Source organism: Elephantulus edwardii, unplaced genomic scaffold (assembly GCF_000299155.1).
Source record: "Elephantulus edwardii isolate Elephantulus edwardi_28Jun2011 unplaced genomic scaffold, EleEdw1.0 scaffold00083, whole genome shotgun sequence".
NCBI lineage: Eukaryota > Metazoa > Chordata > Mammalia > Macroscelidea > Macroscelididae > Elephantulus > Elephantulus edwardii.
Genome location: NW_006399833.1, coordinates 2,623,410 through 2,647,924, shown reverse-complemented (window position 1 = coordinate 2,647,924; position 24,515 = coordinate 2,623,410). Strand labels below are relative to the sequence as shown.

The following is a 24,515-nucleotide window of genomic DNA, read 5'->3' as shown; positions in this document are numbered from 1 at the left end:
AAGTGTGTGTGTGTGTGTGTGTGTGTGTGTGTGTGTGTGTGTGTAATATAAGAAAGAAAAATTTGGTTCCCAGATTTATCTGTTCATAGGAGGCTCAAGGAAAGATCTTTAACTTGAGAGATTTTATGCTGCAGTAGCTTGCTGATTTCAGAGGCAGAACTACCTATTTTTACCCCTTGACTACATTCCAGTGAACTGTCCCTGCAGATGGAGCAGAGGGTAAGAATTGGAAGCATTACCAGTTGAGTGTCAAGAAGTATAATCTCTGGATTTTAGATTTCTAGAGGAAAATATTATCAGGTTAACAGATGCTTAGTCTAGTACCTCTGACCAGTGCCACTCTCTGGTTCTTTAGTTAACCTCTTTGCATATACTATAAGGTAATTATCCTTTTCATCGTATGCAAGCTTTACTTCTAGTAAGCAGAGCTATTTGTCAAGAAAAACAAAGTATGACTCTGATGTATCAGGACCGTTAACATACACATAAACATTACAGGAGAATTAGACCCTAGAATAATTTTCTGCTACTAGTAAAAGAATGAGAAGGGACTTTGAGAAATGCCCTTCAATTTGTAAGTCAAACCTTCTGCCTGTCACCTATCCTTGGATGCTTTTCACTTTTCTGATGCCTTTTTCCTTTTCTCATTATAGCTTTGGCGTCACAGATAAAGGAGCAAAGAAGAGCCAGTCTCTCATCGGTGTCTTTGGTAATGGGTTCAAGTCAGGCTCCATGAGATTAGGAAAAGATGTTCTTGTCTTCACAAAGAATGAGGGTACTCTTACTGTTGGACTCCTGTCACGGAGCTATCTGGAATGTACCAAGTCTCAGGCCATTATGGTACCAATTGTTCCATTCAGCCAGCAAAGCAATATCCTTTCTGGAAATGGGAAATGTGGGTTAAGACTTAGTCTTATGTCTTCGGGTCAACTCTAGTTATCAAAGTTTTCCTCCTTATTGGTGATAGTTATACAGCATGGTGAATGTGCTTGCTTTGAGTGTACTTGTTGCATACTTTAAAAAGGCAAAAATGGCAAAATTTTTATGATATGTATTTATGAAATTTTTAAAAATTCCTCTTTAAAGTGGTATATGCATATCTTAATTTAGCCAGAATGTCCCTATCTTAAGTATTTCTCAAGTGAGTGGGTCATTGGGAGAGACTTAGATGTGTTTTTGCTATATTAGTATATTAATTTTTATGTAATCTGATATACATGTAGTTTATCTCTCACCTCCACCTCCTATCATTGGAAAGTTACCAGGGTCCCACCCTATTGTTTGTTTTCCTAGGGATAACCATGTTTGTATTTATGCTCCTAGAAATACGCCATCCATCAGCATGTTTGATAGCAAAATATTTTATTTCTCTATACCTGGGTGAGTTCTATTTTCTGTTAGACATTAGGTTGTCTTGACCCCAGAAGTATAGCAGTAAGGTTTGGACTCATTGCTTTCAAATAGTTTGAATATTTAGCTGTAGTTTTGTAAATAAATAATAAAGTTCATTAGCAATTATGAGGGGCAGGAGGTGGGGGATGGGGATGGTGCTAATGGTGATTGAAAAAGATTGATTAAGGGTAGGGCTTCACAGCCCATTCTTATAATTGAGGTCAGTAAGCTGTATACTTACGCATTTATATTTTTTACCTTTGTTTACCTTTTATGTCATCTTCTGTAGAGATAACTAATTTTAGTGTTTGTCTTTGCACACTTTCTCCATTCCTCTAGTTTCTTTTCTCCTATGGCAGTAGTGCCCATGATTGATGTCTGCGTTTTTGCTCCTGACTATGCAATATAAAAAGTAGACTTTTCTTGTGAATGGTATCCTCTTAAGAGCATGTTTTTGTTTCTTTGACTATATTTGGTTCTACAAAATATGATAGTTACTGATGACTCCTTGCCCAGCCTGGAAGCCATCTTAAACTATTCAGTTTTCAAAAGTGTACATGAACTGCTCTCCCAGTTCGACGCCATCCCAGGCCAAAGAGGCACTCGTGTTCTCATTTGGAACATCCGCAGGTATAGTATTCTCAGGAGTGTAAAGTTTAATAAGTGAAAATAGTATGGTGAAGCACATTTAATACATCTCTCTAAAAGAAGCAGTATAGATAAATCTTTATACATACTGTATTTGTAACTCCTCACATATCTTCATTTTTTTGTTGGAACTATAATTTTCTTTAGGGTAACTCTGGTGGCCCAGGGGTAAGAAATTGTGCTTCCAACTCAAAGGCACACGATTCAAATCCACCAGCTTCTGCATGGGAGAAAGATAGGCATTCTCTTCTTGTGTGTAACCTCTGAAAACCTCCTGGAGAGTCAGCACATAACAACAACTGTTTACTTTTTGATAAAATATGGAATTTAACAAAGAACAAGGCTGCCTGTCCTCAGTCTCTTGCTACAAATTAGTATAGTTTTGAGATATGAGTTATTTTATAGATTTGATAATGAAAAGGCAGTAACAGAGTACAAAACAGTCTTTTAAAAACCGAGATTATTTTAATGCATTCAGAGAAGCAAGATGAGGAATAAAATATTTGAATCAAACAGGTTTTAAAGTATCATGAGCCTGAGTATAATCATGTATTTAGAGGTCAAAACAATTTACAAACAGTCAACTATCAATTACTTATTTAATATTGCCATGTGAAATGGAATACTTTAAAGAATGACTACTAAATCCTAAAAACCTTTTGGGTAAATAAAAATTTTATATGTTTAATAAAAGGAATATCCATTAGATATATTTGCTTTGACCTTTCTCCTTAGTTCAGATAGATGTAGTCTCATTTCTTAGAGGGATATAGGAAAATACTGCTGATTTATAACAGATGAGGGAAAGAATAATTTAAAAGCGATGTATGATAGCGTGTTATGGTTATCACCAGAGTCCACAATTAAGGTTGCATAGTGGAGTGTACTTGGGGTGGTGAGAGGGGTGCGGGGGGATTGTGTACCAGGGAGGGAGTGTTTCTTTCACTTTTCAAAGGGGGGGAGGGCTGGGCGGGGAGAGAAGTGCAACAATGAATGAATGGAAATCCAAAATCTCTGTAAATGTTCATTAAAATTATTTTTAAAAAAAGAATGCTTTGAATTAAAAAGTAACAAGACCACACACACTGGGGACACTTTGTCTCTTACTGGGAAAACTTTTGATTAATATAATTCTTATTATAAGAATCAATTTCCTAAGGTAGTGATTTTATATATATATATATATGTATATATGTGTGTATATATATATGTGTGTGTGTGTATATATATATATATATATCAGCCTTTTATTTGTACATTGTTTCCTTTGTGGTGTTAGCTGTTATTTGGATAAATTAAAATGATTTTTTTTAATATGAACTTACTCAGTTGACCCTCCAGTACATCTTCAGAAGATATAAATCACATAGGAGCACGATGCCCATGTTACTCCCGTCAAGACACTGGTGGGTTTTAGATTAGCAGCATATCTGCCTACAGACTAGATTCAGCAGAACTCCTGTGTGAATCAAACTCAAACTCCTTGTTGGTTGGAACTGACTCATAGCTGACTCTTCAACGGGTTACAAGAGGCTGTAAATTTGCACAGGTGTCTTGATTCATCTATTCATTCAGTTGGGAAAAGTAATCTTGAGTTACTAACAAAGTTGGGATCTGTTTTAAGATCTTGCTTCAAGGACAGCTGTCACCCATTTGATTTTTCAGATCACAGTCATTCCCACATTGCTTTTCCTTTTCTTAAGAACTTAGCATAGCCATTCTGTGAAGCATAGTAAATGGATTTATTTAGACTGAAAATTGCCTTAAGTATTGTGTGATCCTCAAACTAAATAGCTTGTGGTTCCTTTGTGCTAGCAGTTAAATTACTATAAACTGTGTGTTGCTTGCCTGGAGCCAGTTATTGTTAGATTGGTACTTGTCTCTTTTATCCAGAAACAAAGATGGGAAGACTGAGTTGGACTTTGCTACAGATCGATATGACATCCGGGTATCAGACTTTGACACAGGAGGTAAAGGGACTAGCAGTGCCGCCTCTGAGCTGCCAGAAGCAGAGTATTCTTTACGGGTGAGTTAAGGGAGATTTTTTTTCAATAATTGAGAGGTAAGATTTTGTGTAAGAGGAAAATATACAAGGCCCCATTTTCTTTATCTAGAGATAAGATGATCCTTTAGGTCTGTCCTAGGATTCTATTCCAGTGTCCCCACTGAAATTATCAAGCTAAAATAGCCAGTAGCATTTTTAGTGCATTAGTCAGCATTCTGTAAAAAAGTCTAGAAAGTGAGCCTCATCTTTCACCACTTGGTTGCCATTTGCCAGTAGTGTTTTACAGAATGTCAGTAGTATTGGCGTTATTTCCTAATAACTTTTCCTTCATTGTTCATAGACATTTTGCAGTATTCTGTATATGAAGCCACGAATGAAAATTTTTCTACGTCAGCATAAGGTGACTACCCAGTTGGTTGCCAAGAACCTGGCCCATGTAGAATATGACTTGTACAAACCTTCCTTCACAGTATCCTTCCAACTACAGGAAATTAAGATCTTCATTTCAAGAGTTTATTTCCAGGTTGATGCAGAAAACCAAAAACCTTTTTTTTTCTAATTAAAGGAAGATGTGTTAATAGTACATAGCCTATCATAGTGTAACCTAAGGGCACATTTCTGAAATGTCAATTTATGCATCAGTTGTATCAAATTACCTAGAAAATTATTAACTAATACAGATACTTGAGATTTTGAAAATTCTGGTTCAGTAAATTCTGAAATCTTTCTTTTTTCTTGTAAAATATACCTTTATGTTTTTAAAAAGCTCCTCAGCTTTTAAAAATATTTATTCTTATATTAGATGTATATTTCTATATTAGATATTCTCAAAAATGTGCATCTAGAGACGCTGAAGGATCTAACTCAATTGCACATAACAAGAAATATTTATTATAAGTACAATATGAATAGGGATGAGTTTTTTTAAATAAGTTTAATAATAAGAGGCAGAGCAGTAAAATCGTATGGGAACCATCCTTACTATCTGATACAGTCAGATTATTGTTATGGTCACTGTGTTCAGGATAGGGAAAGGTTCAAATCCGTTGTTCATAGGGTCGCTATGAGTTGCTGTGCACGTGCCAGCACCTAACCAATAATAGTGAAAAATTTGATCTGCTAAAGCTCTGGTGTTTTTTTGCCTCCTTAATAAATTTCTCAGAAAAAGCCAGTGAGAATCACTTTTGGGTACTCTTGCATGAAAAACGGCCAGTTTGGAGTAATGATGTATTATAACAATCGACTCATAAAGTCCTTTCAGAAAGTGGGATGCCAACTGAAGGTGAGTAGTTAATTAATTTGTTAACGTTTCTCTGTCCATAGAGGCCTGAAGAGAGTAGGGAAAGAATTTAAAATCTGAAAAGTGCGTAGACTCCTTAATAGCTTTTACTCTCATCTGGTTAAGTCTAATCTGTGATTCTGTGTTACTAGTGGGCCATCTTGTATTTGAAAAACTCATTTTTCATAAATAATATTCAACCCAGGGGCTTTATGAAAATGCACCTTTTAGATGACACAACCCTGCTTACTGAAAGTGAGGAGGACCTGAAGCGCTTGATGCAGAAGGTCAAGGACTGCAGCCTTCAATATGGATTGAGGCTCAATGTCAAGAAAACAAAGATTCTCACCACTGGGCCAATTGGCAGCATCAGAATGGATGGTGAAGAGATTGAGATTGTTCACAGCTTTAGTTTGCTTAGCTCCACAGTCAACACTCTTGGCACCAGCAGCCAGGAAATTAAAAGACATATTGCGATGGGAAAGTCTGCTGTTAGGGACCTCTCCAAACTGGAGACTAAGGTGCACCCAATACAGGCCATGGTTTTTGCAATCACTTGCTATGCATCAGAGAGCTGGACAATGACTAGGGAGGATAGAAGGAAAATTGATGCCTTTGAGCTTTGGTGTTGGAGAAGAGTATCCAGTATACCATGGACTGCTAAGAAAGCGAACAGGTTCATCCTAGAGAGAGTTAAAACAGGCTGCTCCTTGGAGGTAAGGATTCTGAAGCTTCATCTGACATACTTTTGAGGACATGTTTTAAGGAGGGGCCAATCCTTGGAGAAGGATATCATGCTTGGGAGGGGGAGGGACAGCACAGGAGAAGAAGACCCTCTATTCAGGATAGGTGTGTCGGAGACAGTAAGATTGGCACAGGATAGAGCAGGGTTTAGGGCTGTTGTATATAGGGTCGCTATGAGTCGCAGGCTACTCGACGGCACATAACAGCGACAACATTTATAAGAATTAGAATTATAGCACTAGCAACCTTACTATGTATATCAACTTGTTGCTGTTTAATACTTTTAAACAGTTTGAGAATGAGAGCAATATGACACAATAGAAAGAGCATAAAAGTTTCCAGTTGAAGATGAGAATTTAGTTCTTAATTTTTTTTCCATTTACAGGCTATGTAGCCTAGAGTGTGTCATTTACCTTTTCTGAGACACAATTTCCTTGTCTGTAAAATGGAAACAATGATTGGGTTAACTAATTTATCTATGTTAGCTCTTAAATAGGGTTAAGAGATTTAAATCAGACAATATTTAAGGTATTACTTTTTATAAGTATCCCCATTCATTATTGTTTTAGATATTAGATGGCTAAAGCACAAAGCTTTAAAAACTGCTTTGTGTTACATAGAAGGACAGAATTACATAAGACTTAAAAACAGTGTTAAACTCATATTGTCTTTCCTTGCTTTATCATCTACACAATTCATGTTTCTGTGACAGTCTAGTTAACACCTTGACCCATTTCCTTCCATTAAATAATAAAAGATTTTAGTTCTACAAACTTTTTACATCAACTTAGAATTGATAACAAGTCTGCAAGTCTGACTCCTGAATATTTAATTTGGTGGTCTACATAGGAGAAGACGTGTTCATTTAGTAGGATGTGATCATCACATGCACCCTTAAAATTTTTTTCAGATGAACCTTGGTTTTAATTTCCTGGAACAGTAGTTGATAAGCTTGACTTTGTTTTAGCAATGTAATTCTTCATTCAAATGAAGTCTTATGGCAATCCTAGATATAAAACAGGGAGGTAGGAGTAGTGTAGGAGAAGTAAAGATGACTTTTGGGTCAATCTTTGAAGGATCCTTAGGATCCAATTTTCCAGAGGTTCCAGTACAGTGTAACATTTTTGGTCTACTGACGTATGTTCTATGTGTTTCACTAGGCCATAATGGTCTTTCTTTCCCAGTAACCATTATGCCATATCCTTCTGTTATTGTTATTATTATTTTATTATTTGGAATTAAAAGGAAATGTCTTCTGGTGATCAGTTGTAATACAGGTGTTGAAATTCATGTTTTATATCTAAGACAAATCGTGGAGAAGGAGTGGGAGTAATTGGAGTCATTGAGTGCAATTTCCTAAAACCTGCCTACAACAAACAAAGCTTTGAATATACAAAGGAGTACAGGTGAGTTATTCTCGACCTAATGTGTTTCTGATAATTTGTATTAATTGAGTCAATTCTCTGATCTTTTAGGTGAGAGCATGCCTAAAATCAACAAGATAAATTAATTTAAAATTCCTTTAAATCTGGGCTCCATCATTAAAGATACAATGAATTTATTTTTAAATTAAGATTTACTGGGGAGCTCTGGTGGCCTAGTGGCAAGAAGCTGTGCTGAATTACCAAAGGTGTGTGGTTCGAATCCAACAGACGCTCTGCTGGAGAAGGAGGAGCAATCCCCTCCTGTGCCAGTCGGGTCAGATTTGATGGTACACAACAATTAAAAAAAATAAATAAGATTTACTGATACTTGAATGTGAGGTCCAGTTCTTTCTCCATTTCATTCTTTTATAAAAGAGCAATCCATAAGAGTAACATGAAGAAATATTTCTAGTGAAACAAGAAGCCTCAGAATGGATTTTAATTTTTTTTTACAAAATATGAATGGATCTCAGAGAGGCTCAGTCTTTGGAAAAAGACATGCTGGGAAAGGTAGGGAGTCAGGGAAAGATAAGGTCCTAATCAAGATGGATTGACACAATGACTACAGCAGTGGGCTCAAGCACGATTGAGATTGTGAGGATGGCACAGGAACTGGGCAAAGTACAGGAATAGGGCAAAGTTTATAAGATTGCTGTGAGCTATGGTCGACTCTGCAGCACCTAACAACAAGAAGTCGTTGAGGACATAGAGGGGGGGAAAGTAACAGTTTGAAGTTTATTTTAAAAAATTTCTTGAAGCCCTTGAACAGATTTAGAGGAAAATTTTGAAGCAGCAAGAAAAACATATGCTTTCATGGAAACCACTTAATAAGGTCTTAATAAGACTTAATAAGGGAAACAAATGGGTAAGGTTTTTTTAAAGAAGCCTGACATTGAGGCAGAGCCAGCAGGATTCTTTATGGTAGGCAAAGAAGGCAGGACAGAGTGGTTTGCTTTAAACCTTTTGGGAGAAAACGAGATTATTAATTATTTCTTTTATGAAGTATTATGAGATGCTTTTTGTTTTCTGGGTACTAGGGTAGGGATAAGGATATAAAACGTTACAAATATTTTACTCCTGTGAACAAATACAAAAGACAGGCAAATAAAAAACTTAAATTCCTATGAAGGAATTGCTATAATGAGGGACATATGTAAGGTGGGAACAGTCTGTAAATATGCGTAAGGAAGCTAGAGAAAATTTTACAAAGCAGATAACATTTGAGCTTAAACTTGAAGGAAAAGTATGTGTTTGCTAAGTGGACAAATTGAGGAAGGATGTTCTAAGGAAAGGGAAGTTCTTGTAGGGACAAGAAATGACAAGTTGTGCTGTATAGGAGTATGGAGATAGGAGGCATGGAAAAGAGAGACTTTTTTGGCAGTTATTATTTTTTTAATTTGAATTCACCGTTTATTTATTTATTGCCTCTTTTTTATTATTATTCATGTTAATGAAAATTTACAGAGACTTTGGATTTCCATTCATTCATTGTTGCACTTTTCTCCCTGCCCACTCCCCCCACCCCCAGTTCGCTCTTCTCTGAAAGTAGAGACATTTTATGTCATTTTCCTTGAAATACAATATTTTTCTTAGACTAGGGAAAATCTCTTTTCCTCTTACGTAAATAGATACACTTCCCCTACTTTGAATACCTTTTAACAGCAGTCAAGGAATCAAAAGACTTGTTGCATTGGGAAAATCTGCTGCCAAGGACCTCTAAAGTGCTAAAGAGCGAGGATGTCAGTTTAAAGACTTAAAAGTGTGCCTGAACCAAGCCATGCTGTTTTTAGTTGCTTCCTATGCATCTGAAAGTTGGACAATGAAAAAGGATTACAGAAGAAGAAGAATTGATTGTTGCATTTTAGTTATGGTATTGGCAAACAGTATTGAATATACAGTGGGCTTGAACATGAGAGAGATCATGAGGATATCACAGAATAGGACAGGGTTCAGATCTGTCATAGGGTTGCTATGCTTCACTTAACAACAACTTACGAGAGTTAAATGTTGTAAAAGTTTTAGGCTTAATGCTGGGCAAAGAGACCACTGATTGGATGGCAGCCCCTAGTTAATTCTGGGATAATTGATCACTGAGAACTATTTAGAGATCATGATAGCTCCCTAATTTCATTCTGTGTAAAATGTTCGGGTTTGTTTGTTTGTTTGTTTGTTTTTTAAATGGCTCAGACTCATGATGGATCCTTGGTGATGACTTAACTGTAACAATGATGATTGAGGAACAATAGGGATTTCACAAGTTTTAAGACCAAGTCATTCTGTTGCTCTTGAGTTAAAGGAATAGAGAGAAAGAATTTCCAAAGATTAATCAAATGATTTTAAAAAACCCCAAAACTAGGTGGAGTGATACAGTGACAGCAACAGTGGGTTTGAACATGGCAGGGTCTGTGAGAATGGCACAGAACAGGGCCAAGTTTCGATCTGCATGTAGTATCATAGTTGATCTGACAGCACCCACCAGCAACCACAAGCTAATGGTTAGGTTTTGTGAAACTCAACTCTTAGCTTTCAAAAGTTAACTGATGTCTTCCCCTACCTTCTTTCTCACTCCTCCAAGAAACCTCTTTTTAAATTTAGAAACATTGAATTCTTGGATTGTGGTAAATAGTTTTTCGACATGATGAGTTTGAGGTGATTGCAGGACACAGATAGTATGTTTCTTCCATTAAACATATAGAGGATTAATTAAAAAGACTATTTGCTAAATATGGAGACATTTGCATTGACAAAAGTAAAGGATTTGTCTTTATTAAACATGAATCTAGAGTTTTGGCTAAAATCACCAAAGCTGAACTTGATGATTCCCTTATGAGAGGTAGATAGCTTCATATTTGCTTTGCCACATATGATACTGTCCTTTCAGTTCATATTCTTTCACCTTATATTATATTCAAACTCATTGAAACACAGCAGCACTGGAAGGAGCTGTTGAATTTACCTCTAAACCAGTAGTGTTAGAAGCATTGGAAACACGCGGTGGAGGTATTTTCTTCCCTGAAGAAACAACTCTTCATCCAGTCATTATGGAATTACTTGAACAATTAGATGATGAAGATGTTCTTCCTAAAAAAAATGTGCACAGAAGAATTCCATCGCAAGGAGAGAGAAACCTCTGCTTATTTGGCCTAGCATGACCCTTTGAATATGAGTATTTCCAGCCAGAAGGAAGGAACAAATTTGAAAAAGCATGAAAGTTGCCAAGGACAAGTTAACAAGTGAATTATAAATTCTCATTGTGAATCTTCTGTGATAAGATCTAATGAGACACTAGGAAGAATTAGGGTACACTGGAGGAATATCACAATCAAGAAATGTAGGAATGTAAAGAAATGCCATTGAGGTAATAAGAAGAATGGCACAAAGGGAAGAAGGGATTATAATTCTCCACTGTCAGATAGGAAAACAAATGAGATGCCAAAGAGGAAAGTTAAAGCTGGATAGTTTACAAGGATCCAAGAGAATAACTGTTGGAGGAGGAGCAAAGAATGTGGGAAATTCCGGTGGTTCAAGAGGCCAGAAATATCCACCTCTAGGTGGTGGTAGTGGCATAGATTACGAAGCCAGTCTCAAGTGTCCCATCAGCAACCATGAGTAGTTTTGTGATAAAACAAGATTTTTTAGAGGGAGAGAATATAAAGACTCAAACAAAAACCAACCCCACCCCACCCTTTAATTCACATTTGTTTTGCCTTTTCTTGTTTAATCACCAACCTTGAAACCACCAGCTTTGCTTTTAAGTAAGTAAACTGCCTTTTTATGGTTATTAGCAATTTTTTTGCCTGTCCTGAACTGTGGAGCCGCAGCTGATTTATGGCTGATTCTCCAGTTGGTTTTCAGAGACAATAAATTGCGTGGGAGAAGATGCTCCCACGGAGCAGCTGCTGGTGGATTCCAACTGCTTGCCTTTGAGGTGGCAGTGCAACTTCTTACCACCAAGCCACTAGAGCTCCCTATATTTATTGACCTACTGTTTACCAATAATCTGTTTAGGCAGGTAAAATGATATAATGTGATGTTTGAAATAAGATAAAAGATATTTATTTCAAACTGTATGATGTTTGTCAAATTATAACGGTGTCTGTTATGTCACTGAATTTCCTAAGTGTGCTATTTTTAACTGCTTAAATATATAGGAATATATATATATATATATATAAAGTAATCTTAATATAAAAATATATGATTGTCTTAGTACACCTATATATAAAAGAAAAAATGGAATCGTTCTGTAAACTTGCACCAAAACGACAATAAAATGTCCCAGAGAGAGAGAGAGAATTTCACAGTAACGGTTGGTTGCACAGCTGTAATTACTCTCACTAAGCTGTAACTTGTGAAAGGTTGCACTGGCAAAAGTTGTGTGATACAGATGTTTAAAAACTGACAAAAAAGAGTAGCTGCTGAGGCTGCTTTTATGCAAGCAAAAACCTCATGAGATGTTGTTCCTTGATGTGGGAGTTTAGGGCCATGGTTTCATGGCACATCCTAGCCAGTTGTCCTAATAAGGTGCTTAGTGCTTCTGTTCTACCTCCTACATCATATAGATCCTGGGATCTTAAAAGCTTACAAATGGCCACCCAAGGCACCATTGGTTTCTGTTCACCTGGAGCAATAAAGGAAAAGAGTCAGCAATAGGAAGGAAAGCAATGCTATGCTTTGACACCAGACACATTGGATAACCCTGGTTACCATTACAGTACATTTTGGTTAAAAGTTCTTTCAAAGCATCCTAACAGATAAAGAAGAAAATGCATAAGGAAATTTCAAATTCTTATACTCTGTGAAAATGGGGAGACTGGATGTACCTGTGAAATTATAACCCTGATAAATAATCTTTAAATTTTAAGCCAAAAGTATGTCCTTTTAAAAAATAGATCTTTAAACAACAAAATATTTAAATAAGGCTTCCTTAAAATAAATAACAGTATAAGCCTTAATGATGGGCATAGTTCCATGGTAATTCTTTTTATAAAACACAATGAATGGGAATGATTGTATGAAACAATGTGAATGAAAAAAAGTGTGAAACACAATGTGTACAAACTTTAGGAGCAAACAAATATAAAATAAAAATATGTACCTTGAAAATTATGCTCTTTAAAAATTCTTTTTATTTTATTGTGACTTGATTGAAAGTATACAAAGAATATTGAATTTTTCCCAAATTCATTCACATCATGTTCCACAATAATTACAGTACACCCAAGAGCTGATTGTCCATTCCATGTTGTCCTTCTTTTTTTTTCTTATTAATTTTAATTAACGTTTACAGAGACTTTGGATTTCCATTTATTTATTGTTGCATTTTTCTCCTTGCCCACCCCTCCCCCCACTTAGCTCTTTGAAAAGTAAAAGAAAAATTCTTTCATTGTTATACAATCCCTCCGGCCAATTGCACTCCACTATGCAGCCTTCATTCTGGACTCCTGTCATGAAAATAATACCCAATCATATATCCCTTTTAAACAGTTTTCTCCCTCATCTGTTTCAATGCAGTATACATCATTCCTCCCCTCCTTCTCTGTCTTCCCTCAACCCTGATGTCAGTCCCATTCTACAACAGTGGCCCTATGCAATATTTGTCCTTTTGTGGCTGAGATATTTCACTCAGCATAATGTCCTCCAGAGTCACCCGTTTTGAATAATATTTCATGAGTTCCTTGTTTGTTTCCGTTTTTTCCTTTTTTATTAATTTTAATGAAAATTTACTGAGACTTTGGATTTCCATTTATTCATTTTTAAATAAAATTTTTAATTTTAATTATGATTTTAACAAAAGTTTTCAAAAAGTTCATTCTTTCATTGTGGCTCATTTTACCCCCTCTCCCTCCCTTCCCCCTTTCCCAGGTCACTTTTTTAATAAAATATTCATTTTTATGAATAATAAAATATTCATTGTTGCACAATTCCCTCTTTATCTGCCTCCCCCACCCCCAGCAGTTGTTTTTGCAATGTGCTTTTTATACTTGGCTATTGTTGCATGTATAATGCCTAATCATATATTACCTTTAAACAATTCTTTCCTTCATCTGTTCCAATGCAATATTCTTTATTTATCCCTCTTTTCTTAGTTTCTCCCCAATTCCCTTGTCAGTCCTGTTTTATAACAGTAGTATTATGCATTATTTGTCCTTTCGTGATTGAGACATTTCATTCAGAATAATGCCTTCAGAGTTACTAATGTTGCATAATATTTTATGAGTTCCTTGTTCGGTGTTTTGTATCATGTTTTCAACTTTTTTTATTAATTTTAATAGATATTTACAGAGGTTTTGGATTTCTATTCATTCATTGCCACACTTTTCTCCCTGCCTATCCCTCCCCACATGTTTTCAACTTTTAAAGGAAACATCAAAATGCTTTCTGTAGCGATTGCACTTTTGTGTGTTCCCTCCAGCAGTGTATGAGAGCTCCATTCTCACCAGCATTTGTTGTTTGCTGTCCTGTTAAACTTTGATATTGTTACTGGGATGAGATGATCTCTATTGTTGTTTTCATTTGCATCTCAAGTAGTTAGTATTCTTTTTTTTTCCTTTTTCTTTCTTTTTCAAATTTTATATTAATTTACTTACAAAGTTCATATACACATTGTGTTTTACACTATTCCTCATTCACACTGTGTTTCATACATCATTCTCATGCATCACGTTTCATAAAATCAATCACCGCTAGACCTTGCCCATCATTACACTGTCTTTTCACCTGGATCCTTCCCATTTCCTTCACCCCTTCTTCTACCCACTATGTAACCCTGTGGTTTTGCCCCTACCCATCCTCATCCCTTTGCTCCCACCCCTTCCCCTTGGGTCCCCACACATGTTTTACTGTTTGAGACTGTACACAGTAAAACCATATAGAAATTTGACAGATTCTACATATACGATCTAGTGACATTGATTAGATTATTTAAGTTGTGAAACTGTCCTCACCCTCCTTTTCTGAGTTTTTTTTTTTTTGCCTTTCTTCAGTAACAAGAATTTTAGAGAAGATTGTTACTTTCACAGACTCATTTTAAAGATAGAATAAGTATGAATAAACGATAGATTATTAAATACCAGTCATCATACTGTTGAAATATCTACAAATATATAATCTCTTAAACACTTTTAACAGTTGTGGAGATTAGATGTCAGCTGCAGATATCAAGGCTGAAACATAAAACATTACATTTCAGGTTAAGAAATCCTGTCAACACATATTAACTGAGTATCCCACTGGGGCATAGCATGGTGGCTAGGCTTTGTGGAATTTCCCTAGGAAATTTAAGACATGGTTGTTACCCTTAAGGACCTTAACAGTCTATTTACCTCTTCTTCAGCTTCTTGTGGCCACTTAACCTTCTCAAATAAAGTCAGTATTCAGGGAGCTCTGGCAGCCTATTGGTAAGGAATTATGCTATCAATGCAAATAAAGTCAATATTAATCATTAACAAGTTTATGATTTTGACATGATCTGCATAAACGGTGGATTGCAAGCTTAGTGTTCAAAAGGGCAGATGTTGAAAACTATGCTGAATATTCTAAATTGTTGACTTCTTTTAAATGGAAGCTTCTAAAAAAATCCTTAAATATTGCAGACTTAGCCCATCAACAAATGAATGGATAGAGAAGCTCTGGTATATTCACACAATGGAATACTACACTGCATTAAAAAACAAGGAACTCATGAAATATTATACAAAATGGGTGACGCTGGAGGACATTATGCTGAGTGACATATCTCAGTCACAAAAGGACAAATATTGATTGGGACCACTGTTATAAAATGGGACTGACATCAGGGTTGAGGGAAGACAGAGAAGAAGGGGAGAAATGATGTATATTGCATTAAAACAGATGATGGAGAGATCTGTCTAAAAGGGATATATGATTAGGTATTATTTTCATGACAGGAGTCCAGAATGAAAGCTGTACAGTGGAATGGATTTAGGGGGAGGGATTGCATAACAATGAAAGAGTTTTTCATTCTTTTCAAGGAGAAGAGTGAATGGGGGTGGGGGCAGGGAGAAAAGTACTACAATGAATGACTGGAAACCCTAAGTCTCTGTAAACTTTCATTAAAATTAATTTTAAAAATCTAAAAAAAAAGATTACAGACTTAGAAATCCTATAGGGCAATTCTACTGTGTCCTATAGTAGTCCCTCCCTATGAATCTTGAATTGAGTGAATGACAGTGGGTCCCCAAAATAATGCTGTGTCTTTTTGCTTTTTCTTTCAGGTTGACAATGAATGCCCTTGGTCAGAAGCTTAATAATTATTGGAAGGAAAAGATTTCTCAAAATACTTATGGGTGCTCACTCACTGCTGGGTCAAGCCTGTGAGTAATAAGTGTCGTTTTCCACGTGATGTTTCTCAAATCAGAAGGTTTAATGAACTAACACTAGTAAATCACAGGTTTCAATTGAGTTATTCTCAAAACTTCTTGATTATTTTTTCTAAAATTTGTGGGTTTCAGATAATAAATCTGATCAGAGGAGCTACCAATTTGTCCTATCATCATTGTGATATCGTGGAAGGTAATAAACATTTAAATCAGACATTCTTTTGAGTTGAAAATGTACATCTGCTTAATAGTTGAGTGAACTTGGGTAAGGAAGAGTGTTAATTTCTTAACGTTAATATAATAAAGTATCAAAATTGACTGGTTTAAGACAAAGGGTATTCTTTCTTCTCTAGAGGCTATTAGTTCAAATTCAGGGTGTGAGCTCTCTCTGAAGCCATTAGGGTGATGAACTTCCTTGCCTCTGAATTTATCATGCCTTGCCTCCTTGGATCGTGACAGTGTAACTCCAATATTCACCTCCTCTTCCTTCTGTATACCTGTTTTTGCATCTCTTCTTTTTATAAGGACATCAGTCTTGTTAAAATAGGGCTCTTCTTATTCTAGTACAGCTTCAGGTTAACTAATTAGCACCTGGATATATATAAGTTCACATTCACAGATAGTGAAAATTAGGACTTCAAGGGATGGAGGGAGAGACAAACAGTTCAACCCATAAGAGAAGTTACTTTCACCTCTGAGTATAAAGGTAAGATTCATACCACAGTGGCTAACATACAGTTGTTGTTCATCATCAAGTCAAGTATGACTCATCCTATGAACAAAAGATCTGAACTCTGTCTCATCCTGTGCCATCCTCACACTTCCTGACACATTAGAGCCCATTTCTGCAGTCACTGTGGCAGTTCACTTGGTTGAGGGTCTTTCTCTGCTTTGCCATCTCCCACACCTTTCCAAGCATGATGTTCTTCTCCATGTCTTAGCAACATGCTCGATGTATACAAGATGAAGCCTTATCATCTTTGCCTCCAAGGAGCACTGTGGCTGCACCTTCTCTGAAAACGTATCTGTTCTTTTGGTAGTCCCTGGGATATTCAGTACTCTCCTACAGCACCGCACCTCAAAGCCATCACTCTTTTTCTGTCATCTTTATTCGTTGCTGAAAAGACTGGCCTGGATCAGGTGTACCTTAGTCCTCAAACTGACATCATTGCTCCTCAGTAATTTAGAGAGGTTCCTAACTACAGACTTTACCAGTGCAGTACATTTCCTGATCTCCTAACTACTGGTGCCAAGTATACTGATTGTGGATCAAAGTAAGATGAAGTAATTGACGGTTTCAATCTTTTCTCTATCATGATGTCACCTATGGTCCAGTAGTGAGGATTTTTGTTTTCTTGACAATGAGTTGCAATCCATATTGAAGGCTGCAGTTTTTAACCTTCTGAAGCAAGTGCTTCAAAGCTTCACTCTGAACAAGCAAGGTTGTGTGATTTACATAACGAGAGTTTTTGATGAGGCTTCCTCCAATCCTGGTGTCTCATTCTTTTTCAGAGTCCAGATTCTCAAATAATTTTCTCAGCATACAGATTAAATAGATATGGAGAAAGGATACAGCCCTGAAGCACACCTGCACACCTTTCCTAATTCTAAACCAGATATTGTTCCCTTGCTCTGTTCACATAACAGCTTCCTGGTATAGGTTTTGCATGAGCATAATTAAGTGTTCTGCAATTCCCATTCTTCTCAATGTTAGCCATAATGTGTTATGATACACAGAGTCAAATGCCTTTGCATAATCAATAAAGCATAAATAAACATTATATTCTTTACTTTTAGCCAGGATTCATCTAATATCAGCCACGATGCCTGGTGCCACGGCCTCTTTTAAATGCTACTTGAACTTCTGGCAATTCCTTATCTGTTCTAGCCAGTTTTGAATGATCTTCAGTATATTTGGCTTTTATGTGATATTAACGATACTGTTCAATATTTACATGTTACGTTGGACCACCTTTCTTGGAATGGAAACAAATATGATCTCTTCTAGTCCGTTGGCTAGGCAACTGTCCTCCTTATTTCCTGGCATAGACTAGTAAGCACGTCCAGGGCTACATCTGTCATTTGAAACATCAGTTGGTATCCCATTGATTCCTGAGGCCTTAATTTTTGCCATTGCCTTCAGTGCAGCTTGAATTTTCTTCCTTCATTACTACCAGCTCTTGATCACATGGTTCTTGTAGTCCTGTTCCATCGAGTTGGAACTGAGCCATAGCTGACCTCCAGAGGGTTTTCAGAGACAGTAATCTCACTTCCTGAAATATTTCTGTGTTGACCAATTCTTTTTGCTACAGTGATTCAGTGTATTCATAAATAATATCCAAGTTTTCTGCTTTCTGTTATACTTTATTAGAACTGCAACAAGTTATTTGAGAATAGAGCTAGAATCCAGCATAGAAAAAGCAGATATACTTTGATTAATTTATTAAATCTATTCTAGGAAATTTGATCCAGAACTGTAGGATCAATGTAAATTGCCTCAGTAGGTCACAAAATGGGTGTAGTATAAAGGAGAGAATTAGTAACAACACATATATGTTAGTCAGCCGTCCAGACAGTGTATAAGATTAAAAGTTCATTTTCGGCTAGGCAAATCACTGTGATTTTCAAATAAATGCTAATTCTTATGAGATGCAATTATTTCCCCCTTCAGATCAGCAGCTGTCAATGGGGTGAAACCATATGCTACTGGATGTGTGTATGTGTACATATAACATTTCTTGGGGCAGAGTTGTAATAATAGCTATTACTTATTAAATACTTACTTCCTTGCCAGACATTGTTTTTAAGTTCTTTCATGTAGTTTATGTTGAGTCTGAAATACTCAGTCATACTCTAAGTGTTAGAGCTAAGGTTTAAATACAAGTATTTGGACTCCTAAATCTAATTCTTAACTACTTCACAATTCTAGAGGGAGAATATTATACAGTTCCCTAAAAGGACCGACTTAATGCAAAATTTGAACTGAAAACCTCTTCTGTCTGCCTGGATGGAAGGATCTACCATGATTGATATGTAACATAGAGCAGAGAGTTGCTGCCTCTAAATAAACTTGTCTTCAGAGCATAATAGTGGCATGTAAACCCAAAGCTAGTATGTCCTTTACTCTCCCCTCGCGCTACTGCTGACATTGGTTTTGAGTGGTAGAATTATGCGTGTTGTTGTTGTTATGTGCCGTCGAGTCCTTTGCGACTCATAGCGACCCTATGCACAACAGCCCTAAACCCTGCTCTATCCTGCGCCAACCGCACTGCCTCTGACACACCCATCCCGATTACCCCAGTCACCGAGTCAATCCATCTCATAGAGGGTCTTCCCCTCCTGCACCGTCTCTCCACCCTCCCAAGCATGATGTCCCTCTCCAAGGACCCGTCCCTCCTGGCAACATGTCCAAAGTATGTCAGACGAAGCCCCAGAATCCTTGCCTCCAAAGAGTAGCTTGGTTTAATCCTCTCCAAGATGAATCTGTTTGTTTTCTTGGCAGTCCGTGGTACATTCGGTACTCTTCTCCAGCACCACAGCTCAAAGGCATCGACTCTCCTTCTGTCCTCCCTAGTCATTGTCCAACTCTCTGATGCATAACAAGCGATTGCAAAGACCATGGCCTGTATCAGGTGCACCTTAGTCTCCAGAGAGACACTGTTGCTCCTCAGTACTTTAGAGAGGTCCCTCACAGCAGACTTTCCCATCGCGATACGCTTTTTGATTTCCTGACTGCTGGTGCCAAGAGTGTTGACTGTGGAGCCGAGCAAACTGAAGCTGTGAAAAATCTCAATCTCTTCGCCCTCCATCCTGACGCTGCCAATTGGTCCAGTGGTGAGAATCTTTGTCTTCTTGACATTGAGCCTCAGTCTGTACTGAAGGCTGCAGTCCTTGACCCTTCGCAGCAAGTGCATGAGGTCCTCCTCAGTTTCAGCAAGCAGGGTTGTGTCATCTGCATAACGCACATTGTTAATAGATCTTCCACCAATCCTGATGCCACAATTCTCCTCATAAAGCCCAGCCTCTCGGATAATCTGCTCTGCATACATGTTGAAAAGGTATGGAGACAGGATGCATCCCTGGTGTACACCCTTCCCAATTTTGAACCATGCAGTGTTACCCTGCTCTGTTCTGACGACTGCCTCTTGGTCCAAGTATAGGTTTCGCATTAGCACGATTAAATGTTCTGGGATTCCCATTCTTCTCAGAGTCAGCCACAGTTTGTTATGATCCACACAGTCAAATGCCTTTGCATAATCAATGAAACACAAATAGACATTCTTCTGGTATTCTCTGCTTTCAGCCAAGATCCATCTAACATCAGCAACAATATCCCTAGTACCACGACCCCTTCTAAACCCAGACTGGACTTCCAGCAGTTCTCTGCTGATGTGCTGTTCTAATCATTTTTGGATAATCTTCAGTAGAATCTTGCTTGCATGTGAAATCAATGACACTGTTCTGTAGTTTCCACACTCAGTTGGGTCACCTTTCTTTGGAATGGGAACAAATATAGATCTCTTCCAGTCAGTTGGCTAACTGGTTGTTCTCCATATTTCTTGGCACAACTTGGTGAGCACATCCAGGGCAACATCTGTTATCTGGAATACTTCAATTGGTATACCATCTATTCCTGGGGCCTTATTTTTTGCTATTTCCTTTTATTTTAGTTTTAATAATATCTTTCCGTATTTTCTAGCTTTCCCTCATGATCTTATATTTACCTTTTCTTATCATTTGAATGAAAGTTTACAAAGAAATTGGTTTTTCAGTCACAGATTTGTCCCCCTTCCCCTGCTTTATTCCCTAATGCATGTCCTGTTCCTGTTTGTTAGTTGCATTATTTATGTCTGATTATCCTTTCCCCCCCCCGCCCCAGATTGCGTTTCCTTTCACTGATTCCAGTGCAGTGTTTATTATATATCCATTCTTTTTCTGATCCACCCTTCCTACAATCCTCCTATTTTTCTAATAGTGGTCTTACACAGTAATTGTCCTCTTGATTGAGTTATTTCACTCAGAATAATTTCTTCTATACTCATGTTTTGTAGTGTTCTTGTCCTTTGTTTTATTGATGGGGTTTATGAAATTGATGGTTGTTCCTTCTTTTTCTATTTTCTAAAATATTTTAAGTAGAATTGGTGACAGTTCTTCTCTGAATGTTAAGTAGAACTCAGCAGTGAAGGGTCTCAGGTTTGGGATTTTTTTGGGGGGGGCGTTGAATTGTTTATGAACTGTTCCGTTTCTGCTTTTGTCAGAAGTCTGTTCAGGTGTTATATTTCACGTGTGTGCCAGTTTAGGTAGAATGTGAGTTTCTAGGAGTTTTTACCTTTTCTCTAAATTTTCAAATTTGTTGGAGTATAACTTTTCCTAATGTTCTAATATTATCCTTTTTATTTCAGTTGATTCTGTTATGACATCGCCCTTTTTCTTTCTTGGGTAATTTTTATCTTTGTTTTTCTTTGTTAGGTTTGCCATTGTTTGTCAATTTTATTGACTCTTTTGAAAAACTAGCTCCTGGTCTTGTTGATAGTTTCAATTCCATTTATTTCTACCCCTCTTTATAATTTCTTTCTTCTAGAGGTTGTGGGGCTTGCTTGTTGATCTTTTCTATTTATTGGAGTACTGGATAAGGAAATTGATTTTAGTTTATTCTTCCATTTTGATGTATTTGCTTATTACTATGAATTGACCTTGAGTACTGGTTTTGCTATATCACAGAGGCTTTTGATATGTTTTCTATCTCATTTTTTCTATACACTTCAATTTAATTTTTAGTTTCTTATATCATTCAATAGTCATCAAGCAGGCTGTTATTTAGCTTTCAAGTGCATAGTTTTTTTCTCTTTTATCTTGTTTATTTCTAACTTTGTAACATTGTTGTCTGAGAAAAATCTGTGTAATATTTCAGTATTTTTAATTTGTTAGGCTTGCTTAGTGACTTGTTTTGGAGAATGTTCCATGCATGCTGATGAAAAATGTGTATTGAGCTTTTTATTTTTAGGTGCAGTACTCTATGAGTGTATGAGATTGTATTGGTTAAGTGTGTAGTTTTAATTCTTCTACTAGACTAGAATTCTACTAGACTAGAAATTCTTCTACTAGATGAGAATTCTACTTCTAATGGACTATAATTATATATAAAATTTATTTCTAGTTAGTACATTTTAGACTTATCCTTATTATTTATGTACAACAAGATATTTCCAGAATAATAATACTGACTTCTGTAAATAATGGCAACTCATTAATTTATTACTACTTTTCTTATTCATACCTGGTATGGTTCTATAGGAGCTCTGATAACATAATGAATAAGGAGTTGTACTGTAAGCCAAGTATAGTTGGTTAAAATCTGTGGGGTATGTAGAGGGACAATCTCTCATGTGATTCACAGTATCTGAAACCTCATTTGGAGGGTCAGCTAAGAGTCAGTTTTGACTTGGTGGCAATGAGTTGAGTTGTTGAATAGTTCTATTATTATTTTATCTGTCAGTTTAAAAGTATATGCATTTTAGATAATGAGACAACAGTTCTAACACATTTCCTATATAAAGTTATATTTTTAATCTTTAGGATATGCCTTTCTAAGGTATGAGAATCTCAGAGTGGGGATACACAGAGTCACTGTCCTTATTTTTCCCCATTCAGGAAGATACCCGATGAGACATGGGTACAATGTGACGAATGTCTTAAGTGGAGGAAGCTTCCTGTCCGTAGTGATCCATCTCTGTTACCTACAAGATGGTTTTGTTACTACAATCCAAATCCAGAATACAGGTAAAGTTCTAAGATTCAAACTCAATATGTATATTCTTGAGATGACCGCTCATTTCTTGTTGTACAGGTATATCTTGTTTTATTGAAGTTTGCTTTATTACGGCTCACAAATATTGTTTGGTTTTTATTTGTTTACAAGTTGAAGGGTTGTGGCAACCTTGCACTGAGTAGATCTCTTTTTCCCAGCAGCATAAGCTCAATTCATGTCTCTGACACATTTTGATAATTCTCTCAGTATTGCTAATAGCTTTATAATGCTGTTCATTCTTACAGAACTCTGGTGGACAAGGGGTAAGGAGTTGTGGTGCCAACCCAAAGGCATTCAGTTCAAATCCACCAGCTACTCCAAAGGAGAAAAATGGGCAATCTCCTGTCCTATTTGCAGCCTCTGAAAATCTACTGGAGTGTCAGCTATGAGTTGGTTCCACCTCAATGGCACATAACATGCCATACTTAATAGATAACTTTTAAAATATCTTGTGAGACAAACAAAAAAATATGTAACATACAGTGGTGGTGTTGTTGTTATGTGCCATTGAGTTGCTTGCGACTCATCGAGACCCTATGTACAAGAGCTCTAAATGCTGTTCTATCCTGTGCCAACCTAGCCATCTCAAACGCACTCATTCCCACCACTCCACTCACAGAATTGATCCATCTCATCAAAAGTCTTCCTTTCCTGCGCCGTCCCTCCACTCTCCTAAACATGATGTCCCTCTCCAAGGACCAGTCCCTCCTTGCAACATGCCCAAGGTATGTCAGATGAAGCTTCAGAATCTGCGACTCCAAGGAGCATTCTGGCTTCACTGTCTCCAGGACAAACCTGTTTGTTCTCCCAGCAGTCCATGGTATATTCAACACTCTTCTCCAGCACCACGGCTCCAAGGCATCAATTATCTTTCTTTCATCCCTATTCACTGTCTAACTCTCTGATGCATAGCACGTAATTGCAAAGACTATAGCCCAGATCAGGCACACCTTAGTCTCCAGCGTGGCATCGTTGCTCTTCAGTACTCTTGAGAGGTCCCTCACAGCTGACTTTCCCAATGCAATTCATCTCCTGATTTCCTGGCTGCTGTTACCAAGAGTGTTGACTGTGGAACCAAATAAACTAAAACTGTTAACTATCTCAATCTCTTCACCATCCATACTAATGCTGCCAATTGGCCCAATGGTGAGAATCTTTTTCTTATTACATTATTTATTTTATTGTAGTGTTCTCTCAAATACTTTTTATCTCCAGTCAAACTGGTCCCATGCTACCTCTCCACCCTTAACGCAAACCCTATTGTTTTAGCCAGGCCTTTCACTCTTTCTATACATGCTATGCTGATTTGCTTTTCCAGGACTTTGTATTACTCCTTTTTCTTACCTGTGTCCTTCAAATACCTATCCAGGTCACATTAGTCTTGGGAGTTTAAGTCTTCTGTGTAATGCCTTTCCTGTTGACAGTAGTTTACTGTGACCTTCCCTTTGATTTTCAGTGGTTTTTCCTTGATAATTTTCACATACTGTTTTTGTGTTGTTCGGATGGTTTTTATGTATCTATGCTGTAGCTCATACAAGAAATTGTACACTTTTTGAGAGCAAGGTCCTTGTGTCCCGTTTGAGCTGATGATTTTCTTCCTGTGCCTATAAAACACAAATCTCTGCTGTAGTGCATCTTGAAATGGAATATTGGGAGCTTTTTTTTTCAGCACTTTTTTTATTTTTTCATTTTAATAATTTTAGTGAACATTTACAGAGATTTTGGATTTCCATTCATTCATTGCTGCACTTCTCTCCCCGCCCAGCCCTCCCCACCAACCAGTTCGCTCCTCTCTTTGAAAAGTAAAAGAAAAACTCCCTCCCTGGTACACAATCCCCCTGCACCCCTCCCACCACCCCAAGTACATTCCACT

At 37.1% G+C, this 24,515-nt stretch overlaps 1 protein-coding gene across 1 annotated transcript in view; it reads left to right on the top strand.

The window, feature by feature from the left end:
- MORC4 (MORC family CW-type zinc finger 4) overlaps positions 1-24,515 on the top strand; it is a 60,374-nt gene that overhangs the window by 14,238 nt on the left and 21,621 nt on the right. Inside the window, 8 exon segments of the mRNA XM_006889943.1 lie at positions 654-871; positions 1,875-2,022; positions 3,934-4,066; positions 4,386-4,514; positions 5,208-5,327; positions 7,374-7,474; positions 15,730-15,828; positions 22,486-22,614. Of these exon segments, the coding sequence (XP_006890005.1) occupies positions 654-871; positions 1,875-2,022; positions 3,934-4,066; positions 4,386-4,514; positions 5,208-5,327; positions 7,374-7,474; positions 15,730-15,828; positions 22,486-22,614 (1,077 nt within the window).